This window comes from Aquarana catesbeiana, linkage group LG13, assembly GCF_042186555.1.
Source record: "Aquarana catesbeiana isolate 2022-GZ linkage group LG13, ASM4218655v1, whole genome shotgun sequence".
NCBI lineage: Eukaryota > Metazoa > Chordata > Amphibia > Anura > Ranidae > Aquarana > Aquarana catesbeiana.
Genome location: NC_133336.1, coordinates 185309563 through 185322281, shown reverse-complemented (window position 1 = coordinate 185322281; position 12719 = coordinate 185309563). Strand labels below are relative to the sequence as shown.

Here is a 12719-nt window from a genome sequence, read left to right as displayed (position 1 = left end):
CTATACACAAGAGCATCAATTTCTATACCTAGATAGGGTGTCTGAGCCATGGAGGGAGGTTCCATGCTTGGGAAACCCGCATGGCCCAGGCAAACAAAAACTATAACTCATAGAAAACTAGAGAATAAAAAAAAAAAAAAAACATTGTTAAAACATAATAAAGAGAAGGGAACTGCAGGGATTAGAAGGCGAAAGGGGTAGGTAAGGAAAGGTTGGAGAGGAATGGAAGTGGACCATTATGAGCATCTCCGCATGAAGCTAGGTAAAAAATAATGTGTTCATGTTGAAACTAGAAGGTCTATAGCAGGGGGTCTCCAAACTTTCTAAAGGAAGGGCCAGTTTACTGTTCTTCAGACTTTAGGGGGGATGTACTGTGCCCAGTGGGAGTAAATATTGCCTGATCTTTGTTATTAGGGGGAGAAATAGTTGGTGTCATTGGGAGGAATAGTGCCCTATTTTTGTTGTCATTAGAAGGAATGATACTACATTGTTGATATCAGTGGCAGGAATTACTCCTCTGTTGTTGGTCCCTCAAGGGCCTGTATAAAGGCAAGCAAATCTGGCCCCAGGGCCGCAGTTTGGAGGCCATTGGTATATAGGAAGTCATTGAAATCTCCTGGAAAATAATAAAAAATCCATGGCGCTGGCCAAGGTTTGCTTGACTGCTGTGAGAAAAAAGTGATAAACCAGAATTGGTCAGTGGAGTAGTTGGTTGGGTTAAAATGAAGGAGAGCTTCATAGTGGTTCTTAGCATTGTTGGTACCCAGTAGTTAATAGACCCCTTTAACACATATATTTATGTAAAACTTTATCTTTATGAATATAACAAGTTAGTTTTAACATAGGAGGGCTCTCATGAGCTTCCCTATAGGTCCTTTACTTGCCTATCCCATCGTAGGACCAATAGATTGCCTCAGGAGGCAGGACCAGTTTAACTTTTACAGCAAAAGTCAGGATTTTCAGCTGTCTATATCTTTCGTTTCTACTAGTTTTACTTTAACAATATGTAAACCCAGCATTTCATATTCCTAATATGTGCCTGCTGTACCATATACTTGTATGAAAAAGTCTCCAGTTTTCTTTGTATTGCTTCCTTTGTGTGAAATCCTTGGTGTTCCTGCCAATCCCTCTGCTTTCCTATTAAATACTGACCACACTAAGCAGGAGAGCACAGTGTGGTCAGTTCTCTAGTTGTCTTGGGAACTCATCCTGTTCTCCTCCAATAAACACACTAGTCCTGACACCATCCCCCTGCACAGCCATTCACTGGGAAGACCAGTGTTATGCTGTTCCCCCTTCCCTAAGCTCCTTATGCAGCTAAGAACAGAGGGTATGTGATCACTTAAAAAAAAAAAATTATTTAAGTATTTATAATGATTTTTTATAAGTATACATAAATGTTTTGCATTTCTATTTTAAACGGAATGGTTTGTTTTACAAGGTGAGGTTTTACATATACTTTACCTAATACCAGTAATTATGTCTATTTTTATTCAGACTAGTGAAGAAGTGGAGGCCCAGCTAACTGGACTTATACTACCTCCCCGTAATATGAAGACGACAGGTAACTCGTGGAATGTTACAGACCGCTTTATGGTGCCAGACGCTATAGATTGGAGGGATAAGGGATGCGTCACAAATGTCAAAAATCAGGTAAGACAGATCAATGATTATTACTGGTATTAAAAAAAAAAAAAAAAGTTCAGTAAAACCATACAAAAGGCAGTAAAACATACTTGACAACATACAGTGTTTGTCCCAGTCCCTGGGATTCTGTCATCCCCACCCATGGCCCACAATTAACATTCCTAATATGTGGACCTTCCCAAACAGGTCACACCCACCTTCTGGCCAGACCTGCCCAGATCGCTCCAACTTTCTGGATGCCCCCTCCCCTAAATATACAGGAACTGCCCACTTGCGGCTGCAATCCCCTCAGTTATTACCCTTTTTTTGAGTTACTACCCAAGCTCACCGAAAAAAATAAGGGTGATACTGTGATCTTGGGGTGCAGCCCAGGACATAGAATCATCGGGACAGAGCATCTATATGTGGGACTGTCCCAAAAATCTAGGACAGCTGGCATCTATGTTAAAAAAAATGATATGAAACTATTCAATATCCCCCTCAATTAGCTTCATTAACTTTTTTGGGAGCACTTTAGCGGAAGTGTCAGGGGTCAACTAAATACTAACAGATTATGGTCTTCAACTGCATGACTTTATACACTGCACATTAAGAAGGCCCCCTTCCTATGAGTCCTGCCTGAGGGGGGCTGCCTCAATTGGTCTCATTGGCTATATGGCCCTGCTCAGTGCAAATTCATTAGCCTTTCTTGATAAATAGAAAAATATCCAATCCCTATATGGCTTAGCCTGTAATCAGTATACTGACTGCAATACCTAACAGATACATACAGTAGCAAATACATAGTGAAGGGTTAAACCTTAAACTGGCTATACATTAGCAGGTTTTCAAACAAACGTTCATACGAATATTCTCATTCTGACATTACTAATGTTGTTCGAAAGTACTTCAAAAAAAAGTTTTTTCTTAACATTCACTTTTGGAGTGACTATAATTTCTTTTTTTTTTTCATTCCATATTTTTATTGATTTTGCATATGAAATACAATGTACAATTAAACATTGTACGTCGTGCAACGACGTCGGTGTAAACAGTTTAAGATATAAACATAAATCCACAAACAGGATCCAGATGTAACCAGCAGTAAACATGCGTCTTTGAAAGTATCTAGAAGTACAATCAGTCCATTCCGCCAGTGTGGCACCCCATGTGGGAGAGTGACTATAATTTCTTGAATTTAAACCACATTCACTGTTAGAAATGTATTTGTTTGGAAATAAATTTTCATCCTGCTCTTCGAATTTTCTTGACATTACCATCCAAAGCAAACTTCAATTTGGTCCTACTAATGATAAACAAGTTGCACAAACGTACTTAAAACATTTTCAGAAGACATTCTACTGGTGTATGACCAGTTTAAGAGGGTTACTTTAGTATAGGGGATAAAACAGAAACCAGCTATTCACAATGGCTCTCAGCGCCTTGGACCTTAAAGTGGAGTTCCATGCAAACGTGGAACTTTCGCTTTAAGCACTCCTCGCCCCCTTACATGCCACATTTGGCATGTCATTTTTTTTTTGGGGGGGGGGGAGTGGGTGCCTACTTTAGAGAGGGACCTCCTGTCCCACTTACTTCTTCCTTTTCTCGGCCGCCTAGGCGACTCCTCCTCTCCCCCTAGGCAGCCCCTACCTCTAGGCAATCTTCTGGGACACGTCACAGGTCCCAGAAGATTGCCTGTCTATTCGGAAAGAACAGCACGACTCGCACATGTGCAGTGCGTGCCCGGCCATGAACCCACAAGCTGTCACGCCCGGGTGCCCACAGTTCCAATGACAGCGCTGCGCAGATGAGGGGGGAGAGGAGCGGGGCTTCAGGCGCCTGCATCGCTGGACCATGGGACAGGTAAGTGTCTGTTTATTAAAAGTAAGCAGCTACACTTTTTTGTAGCTGCTGACTTTTAATAAATGGAAAAAAGCCTGGATCTCCGCTTTAAGGTACCCTTGGCTCTTGACACAGAGAATAAATGTATTAATAAAAATAAATATTGGGCTTGCACTAGTGCAACCATTCTCAGCCAGGGTTCTATGAACTCTTAGGGTTCCTCCAAAGGTTGCTAGGGGTTCCTTGATCTGTGGCTTACTAACCCCCTAGCTAATGGTGCCTGCATAGTTCCGGGTCCAATGCCACTGCATGACACCAGTAATCATTTTAGCTGTCTTTATAGGAAGCATTCTGACCGTCATGTTACAGGGGGTATTCTACCCACTGGCCACCATTGCAAGGGGCATTTTTCTCATTGACCACCAATGGATTAGTCTTAGCATGGGAAAAAAAATTGGTTTTGAGGCTATTTGGACTTTCATGGTACCTTTCATGGTACCTTTCATGGTACCTGTACAAAGGCTATACATAACTAGATTATATATAAAAGTATTTTATTACACAAATCTTTAAAAGATACAAAACATTTTAAATTATAGACCAAAAGACCATATCTTGCACATTAGCTCACAAAGTTATAGATGGGTTTACCAGCAAGGGATAATAGTCAAACAAACCATGTCCCATCTATGTATTGAATACTTTTTTGATGCTCAAAGTATTTCTTTCTCTATAATTTTAGATGTTTTGTATATTTTAAACATTTGTGTAATAAATCTGGTTATGTATAGCCTTTGTACGGTACCATAAAAGTCAAAACCAAATTTCTTCCTCTGATAGGACGTAGGTACCATTTCTTTATGTGTTCTTATATTTGGCACTCATTCCTTCCAGGTCTTAGCATGGGTTCCCCTGAGACCTAAATATGATATCAAGGGTTCCTCTGGGCTCATAAGGTTGATGAAGGCCGCTCTAGAGGCATAGCCTTGGTGACACAATTTTAAAAATTAAAAAGGCCCCCTTTCAAATAAAAAAAAATCAAGGATGAACATTTTTTGATGTGCTTTGACATATGCCCTATTGCTACTTGCAAAAACAAATTCTAACACATGTAATCTTGATACTACAGGGTTCTGACATATTACACAAAGATATGGGTATGCTCCAAGCTTAATGTTAATTTGCATATTAGATTTCAGCCTGATTCTGTTTCTGTGTAAAATGAAACCTTTCGTTTCACTGACGCTGCAAACATTACATACAACTATTTTTATGGCTTCGCTCACCCTGTTTGGAAGTCATATTATACTGTAACCTTAGCCCTTAACTATCCCTAACCCTCTCGCTATCAGAGCCTTTTTTGTGTTTTTTCCTCACAGCTTTAACATTTTTTTTTTTAGTTCTAAACATTAGTTAAAACCCACAAATAGTATATGTTTTCTGAAAGGAGACACCCTGCAGAATAAAATAGAGGTAGCTTCAATATTTTTTTTTTAGGTCACATGATATTTGCGCAACTTTTTAGTATAAATACACTAAAGTTCGTTTTAGAGCAAACTAACACAACATGCTGCCCAATTTTGGGTAAAATATAAAGGATGAGGTTGCGCCAAATAAATAGATACTCAGTATATCAAGTTTTAAATTCGTATACGCCCACAAAATGACGTTGAACTTCCGTACACTAAATTTTCCAGGTGTGATGGTTTCAAAGCACCTACGGGTCATCAATTTACAGTTAACTTTGAATATTGGCCCTAGAATTAGTGTTCTCAGTCTGGTGTGCTTTGTGATATGTAACGTGTGTAGCACAAGTGGGGTTTTCATAAATAGGCGCCACCGACAGGTGTGTTGACGTACATAAGGGTGAGGTGGGCTTAACATTTTTTGGGGGGGGTTTAAGTACTTGGATTAAGTTTGTTTTTTGACCATTTTTTTTTTCCACTTTAACTCAATTTTTTATAACATAGGGGACAAAAAGTCCCCTTTTTGTGACAGGTTCTCTTTAATGAGACATCAGAAGTTTTTTAGGCCCATGATGTCTGGCTTGTCCTCCATTGAAGCTAATGGAGTACAGATCACGCTCCATTAGCTTCTTCCCTGGCCACAACGGCCAGGGAAGAAGTGACACCAGAAAGTGATGTTCTTTACAACCAGGAGAGATCAGTGATTGGATGTTTATTGGTCTTCCTCTTCTACTATCTGGCTCACCCAGCATGCATGTCCCAGGTCTGCAGGTGGAACAGCGGAGCCTGGGAAGCATGGTGGTGGTGGTGGTGGGGTGGCGTGTGATGAAAATTCATTTTGCAAAGAATACCCAATAACGTGCAGAGAAAATTTTAAAAAGTGTTTCTGCTTGCATGTTGGGATGATGGAAATGCTTCACCTCATTCACTAAGCAAAGGGAAAATTCCCTTGCAAAATTATGTATTTGCCTTCAATAAATCAATACCATAGTAACATTACAGTTGGCATGTTTGCCATGAATGGTGCTGCACAGTGGTCCAACAGCATCTACAGTGCCTTGCAAAAGTATTCACCCACCTTGGCATTTTTCATATTTTGTTGCCTCACAACCTGGAATTAACATGGACTGTTTGAGGATTCACATTATTTAATTTACAGAACATGCCCACAACTTTGAAGATTTTTTTTTTTTTTTTATTGTGAAGCAAACAACAAATAGGACAAAATAACAGAAAAAATCAATGTGCATAACTATTCACCCCACTAAAGTCAATACTTTGTAGAGCCACCTTTTGCGGCTATCACAGCTCCAAGTCGCTTTGGATAAGTCTCTGTGAGCTTGCCACATCTTACCACTGGGATTTTTGCCAATTCCTTCTTGCAAAACTGCTCCAGCTCCTTCAAGTTGGATGATTTGCGCTTGTGAACAGCAATCTTTAAGTCTGACCACAGATTTTCTATTGGATTGAGGTCTGGGCTTTGACTAGGCCATTCCAACACATTTACATGTTTCCCCTTAAACCACTCAAGTGTTGCTTTAGCAGTGTGTTTGGGGTCATTGTCCTGCTGGAAAGTGAACCTCTGTCCTAGCCTCAAATCACACACAGAGTGCTACAGGTTTTGCTCAAGAATATTCCTGTATTTAGCACCATCCATCTTTCCCTCAACTCTGACCTGTTTCCCAGTCCCGACTGTTGAAAAACATCCCCACAGCATGATGCTGCCACCACCATGTTTCACTGTGGGGATGGTGTTCTTTGGGTGATGTGATGTGTTGGGTTTGCGCCAGACATATCGTTTTCTGGCCAAAAAGTTAAATTTTAGTCTCATCAGACCAGAGCACCTTCTTCTATACATTTTGGAAATCTCCCACATGCCTTTTCGCAAACTCAGAACCTGCCATTTTGTATTTTGCTGAAAGTAATGGCTTTCTCCTGGCCACTCTGCCATAAAGCCCAACTCTATGGAACATACGGCTTATTGTCGTCCTATGTACAGATACTCCAGTCTCTGCTGTGGAACTCTGCAGCTCCTCCAGGATTACCTTAGGTCTCTGTGCTGCCTCTCTGATTAATGCCCTCCTTGCCCGGTCCGTGAGTTTTCGTGTGCGGCCGTCTCTTGGTAGGTTTGCTGTTGTGCCATGTTCTTTCCCTTTGGTTATAATAGATTTGATGGTGCTCCTAGGGATCATCAAAGATTTGGATTTTTTTTTAACCTAACCCTGACTTGTACTTCTCAGCAACATTGTCCCTTACTTGTTTGGGGAGTTCCTTGGTCTTCATGGCAGTGTTTGGTTAGTGGTGCCTCTTGCTTAGGTGTTGCAGCCTCTGGGGCCTTTCAAAAAGGTGTGTATATGTAATGACAGATCATGTGACACTTAGATTGCACACAGGTGGACATCATTTCACTATTTATGTGACTTCTGAAGGTAATTGGTTGCACCAGAGCTTTTTATGGGCTTCATAACAAAGGGGGTGAATACATACGCACATGCCAATTATTTTTTTATTTCTGAAAATTAGTTTTATGTATATATATTTCTAATTTTACTTCACCAACTTAGACTATTATGTTCTGATGCATCACATATAATTCAGATTAAAAAAAACATTGAACTAAAGGCTGTAATGTAACAAAATAAGTAAAAAGCCAAGGGGGGGTGAATACTTTTGCAAGGCACTGTAGTACTAGGAAAGATACATAATGCCCTTAGTCATTTATTATACCAACAATACCATATTAATACAACTGTTCAATATAAGATCGTAGATTCCTTGAAGGATGGACTGTACAATATGAAGAGCACTGCGTAAAAATTGGCAGCATATAAATAACTATAATAATAATAAATAAGACTGTCCTTGAAAATGAATAATATCTTTAAAGCTGTCTATATACAAATTTCAGGCACTTTCAACCTCTTTCAATCAACTGGAAATCAAACCTGTGATCAACTGTGGTTGCTTTAGCCAAACAGTCTACCGCCCACAAATTTGATTGTCCAGCTGAATTAATTTGATTAAACTGAGCTATAATTTGACAATTCTAATATAGGTTAATGAAAAAAAGGGATTGAAAGCAGAAAAAAACGACTGCTTGTCTTTAAAATCAATCAGATTTTCTTTCTATCAAGGCCTTATTCGAAAAACTGCTCATCTCCATATTCAAACACTCAAGACTACAATTTTCAATTGACCAAAAGTGGTTGAAATAGCTGGAAATTGGCAATGTGTATGGGCAGCTTAATTTTAATTAAAAAGTAGCAATGAGTCCTGACAGAAAAGGCAATTTAATTTGACCAAAGCATTTTTTTGTTGTGTTGATATCAGGTGAAGCCTTCTTTGAATTGGTTGAATCTTTAATAATCTATCATAGCTTATATGGACAGCATTAGAGTCTCATTGGGCTTCAATGGAATTCCCAAACAAACTGCAAATTGATTTGTTCTAAAACTGAAACCATTTTTTTTCCTCTTCATTTATTAATAAGCAAATATGAAAATCTATGATGTGGAGCCATGTGGAATAAATCAGATCTACAATTTAGGTGGTTGCCCAATTCTTCTGTAAATTGATATTACCAATTATATTATTGATATTGATATTGCTACCTTTGTTGTAGGGCTCCTGTGGATCCTGCTGGGCATTTAGTGCTGTTGGTGCTTTGGAGGGGCAACTGAAGCTGAAGACAGGACAGCTGGTCTCCCTCAGTCCTCAGAACCTTGTCGATTGTTCTACTAAATATGGAAACCATGGCTGCAATGGTGGTTTCATGACCCAAGCTTTTCAGTATGTGATTGATAACAATGGCATTGATTCTGATTCAGTATATCCTTATCATGCCACAGTAAGTAGGTCTTTAATGAACATAACAAGGCTGTCGCTGACCATTTTGGATATGCAAAACATCTACTTACTGGATATTTTTTTCTGTTAAGGATGGACAGTGTATCTATAACCCATCTGGCAAGGCTGCCACATGCTTGAAGTATCAGGAAGTGACTCCTGGTGAGGAAAATCTGAAACAAGCCCTTGGTACTGTTGGACCAATATCAGTAGCAATTGATGCAAAACATGCTTCCTTTTACCTGTATAAAAGTGGTAAGTTTTCCCTAAGCTGAATTCCGTGTTGTAGTAAAAGTAACCTTTGCAAAGGCTCTCAACTTAGCTTATGTCTTGCTCCTCCGGCAGCCATCACTCTTCTCCACTGTCGGTGCTCTCAGAATGTGGACAGACCCTTATGCCCCGTACACACTATCAGAAATGCTGCCAGCAAAAGACCGATGTGAGCTTTTGGTCGGTAAATGCAACCGTGTGTATGCTCCATCGGACTTTTGCTGGTGGAATTCCAGCCAGCAAAATATTGAGAGAAGGTTCTCTATTTTTCGGTCTGAAAAAGTTCGGACGCGCAAAAAATCACGCATGCTCGGAAACAATTCGACGCATGCTCAGAAGCATTGAACTTCATTTTCTCGGCTTGTCGTAGTGTTGTTCGTCACCGCGTTCTTGACAGTCGAATGTTCAGAGAACTTTTGTGTGACCATGTGTATGCAAGACAAGCTTGAGCGGAATCCCGTTTTTTTCCCGTAAAATCCTGATCGTGTGTATGCGGCATTATTGTCTACATCGTAAAATGCAGCTAAAAAGTTTTATATCACCATGCCATTACAAACTTGTAAAAGCAACCCACAATACTGCGTTATTGCTAAAGTGTAAAGATCATTTAAATTTTTTGGGTAGAATAGGAAAGTAGGAAACTTCTTTAATCTCATATGGACAAACTTTATTGAAAAGCATGTTCTCCACAGGTGTCTATGATGATTCATCTTGCACTCAAGAGGTGAACCATGGCGTTCTTGCCGTAGGGTATGGAAACCTTGGGGGAAAGGACTTTTGGCTGTTAAAAAATAGGTAAGACTTATTTTTCCTTATTTGTTTTTAATTTTTTTTTTTTTTTTTTTAAATGCACCAACATCAGGCACTGGCACTATGTCTCACATTGTACACTGGTGGTGCGAGTCGGTGGTGTCAATGGGCCCTAAACACTATAAAATGTATCAATGCTAAGATTACCTTAAAGGGGAACTCCACTTTTAACTCCACTTTTGTGTGGGGGGGGGATAGCAAATGATGAAAAATAATATAGCATATACAATTGTGATACAAGTCATATTGTAATTGAATGTTATAAAAAATTACCTTTCCTTTTTATTCTGCAGCCGGTGTAATTTTCTATAAATCCAATGCAATATGGCTACACAAAGTTGTTCTGTACACAGAATGTCTATTGACCACTCCCCAGGAACATCATTTCCTGCTTGTGTGATTGGCTCACCAATTTTTCCAGAAGTCTGCCTAAGATACAAGTCAGATTTCAGGCACCCCCTGAAACAAAAATGTCATTTTTGGTGAGATATTTCCAATAGGAACACGTCTAAAGGGATGCATGCCCAGCAGATTTCCTCATTAGTACCCTGCAACTGCCACATCTGATTGATAATTATGAAACCACACACATTAGACCCACTAAGCACAGAGGCACAGACAAACACACATGGATATCTTCAGAATAACAAAAGATAGAAATCTGCAACAAAGAAACAAAGGTTGTTATAATTCTTGCAGTGTACATAGATCACCCAGGGGGGAAGGTTTTTTCCTTAACAAAAGTGGAGTTACGCTTTAAAGCAAATTTTCAACTTATCCCTGCCCCTCTCCCCCGCCCGCCACTTACTGGGTGGTCTGGGCAGCACATTTCTGTTACCCACCCAGAGGATCCAGCGTTGTCCTGCTGAGATCCTCTTGTATTCTGACACCTCTCGATCCCACGCTACCAAGTTGATTGTGACATCTTCAAGAGGCCCACAGCTCTTCCTGGTTCAGCCGACGCATCTCCTGATGATGAAGCACTAAGCACGTCCCCTTCTCCTTTCTGAATGAAGTGCTATGCCTCCTGGGATATGTGACATCATTGTCATCCTTATCATTGTGAACAGCTGTAAAGTCATTTGGAATTTCTCGCAGTAGATGAGGACCTATGTGCAACTTAGTAACTTGCTACTACCTTTTATCATAAATAATGTAACACAAAATATGGCTAATATCAACATTATATTGTTTTTATGTTTTATCAGAAAACATTACAATTTTATCAAGATCTAAATAGCATCAGATAATGTGGAAATCAGACAATGATGTTTGGTTTTAAAACCTGGAACAACATAGGTTACATGATATGGGAAAATCTGCATATGGGAGCATGTGATATAGCAACATACTAATACCAATATATAGAATGTTGTAGAACAGGTTTGGTCGTTTGCTATTGCTAACATACATGTTTACATAGTAAAGAAAAGAAAAAACTGAGTATGGATATGGGAGGTCTTCAGTCATGCTGGATAGATGTAGCTCTTTCAGATGCTGCTGTCCCATTATTTAATCTTGTGATATACTGTATATCAGAGTGCTGGTATTTTTATTGATCGGAGTATAAACTTATTTTGCAGAGCATTTTAATATGTCACATGGTTTCCATTTTTTTGCAAATGTGTACCACTCATACCTCTATTTTGGCATAATGATTATAATGGTTTATGACAAGGGTCTCCAAACTATGTCCTGCTACAACTTTTTGTCTGGCCCACAGCTAGGGTCAGTGTGCACTGAGGGTTAAGGTCAGCAGAGGCTGCCTATGGTCTCCGCTTCTGATGTAAGGAGGGACCCTAATGTAAGGGGGGACACTGATGGGGACCCTGATGTAAGAGGAATTCTGTTAAGGACCCTGATATAAGGGGGACTCCTAAGACAGCCTCTGATGTAAAGGAGGCTCTGATGAAGATCCTAATGTAAGGGGCATCTCTGATGGGGACCCTGATGGAAGGTGCAACTCTCATGGGGAGTGCAACTTTGTGACTCTAATGCCGTGTACACACGACTGGACTTTCGACGGACTGAATCCCATTGGACTTTTCGACGGACTTCCAACAGACTTCCGTTGGACTTCCGTCGAATTGGACTTGTCTACACACGATCACATCAACGTCCGACGGATTCGAACATGAAGACGTACGACCAGACTAAAATAAGGAAGTTCATATCCAGTAGCCAATAGCTGCCCTAGCGTCGGTTTTAGTCCGTCGGACTAGCATACAGAGGAACAGATTTTTCGACCGGACTATAATCTGTTGGAAAGATTTGAAACATGTTTTAAATCTAAAGACCATCTGATTTTCAACCGAAAAGGTCCACTGAAGGTCCGATGAAGCCCACACACAGTCGGATTGTCCAACGGGTTCATTCTTGCGGACCAGTTCGGTCGAAAAGTCCGGTCGTGTGTACACGGCATAATAGGGTCCCAAATGTAAAGTGGGACTCTGATAGGGATCCAGATGTAAGGGGGACCCTAAGGGGATTGATTTTTTTTTGGCCCACAATTATTTTTAAAATATACAATGTAGCCCTTGTACTGAAAGGTTTGGAGACCCCTGCTTTATTGTAACCAGGGCTTTTTTTCTCAGAGACTAGGTGCAGGAACTCCACCATTCCGAGTCACCCTTCGTCTCTGCCCACTACCGGTCTCTGAGCACCATTCCTTGGTTTCATACCCTACCCACCTCCCAGTACAGCACCTTTCAGAGAATACAGAACCAAGTATTTTGTGCTACTCAGTAATTTCTATGAAATTTGTTAATGAAGACAAGAAAGATAGTGAAACAGATCCCTTGCAATGAGCAACAATAGACTCCACCCCAACAACAATAGACACCATAATATAAACTAGGG

At 40.2% G+C, this 12719-nt stretch overlaps 1 protein-coding gene across 1 annotated transcript in view; it reads left to right on the top strand.

The window, feature by feature from the left end:
- CTSS (cathepsin S) overlaps positions 1–12719 on the top strand; it is a 40912-nt gene that overhangs the window by 25024 nt on the left and 3169 nt on the right. Inside the window, exons 4-7 of the mRNA XM_073609643.1 lie at positions 1498–1653; positions 8557–8781; positions 8873–9035; positions 9743–9845. Of these exons, the coding sequence (XP_073465744.1) occupies positions 1498–1653; positions 8557–8781; positions 8873–9035; positions 9743–9845 (647 nt within the window). The remainder of the gene's footprint in view (positions 1–1497; positions 1654–8556; positions 8782–8872; positions 9036–9742; positions 9846–12719) is intronic.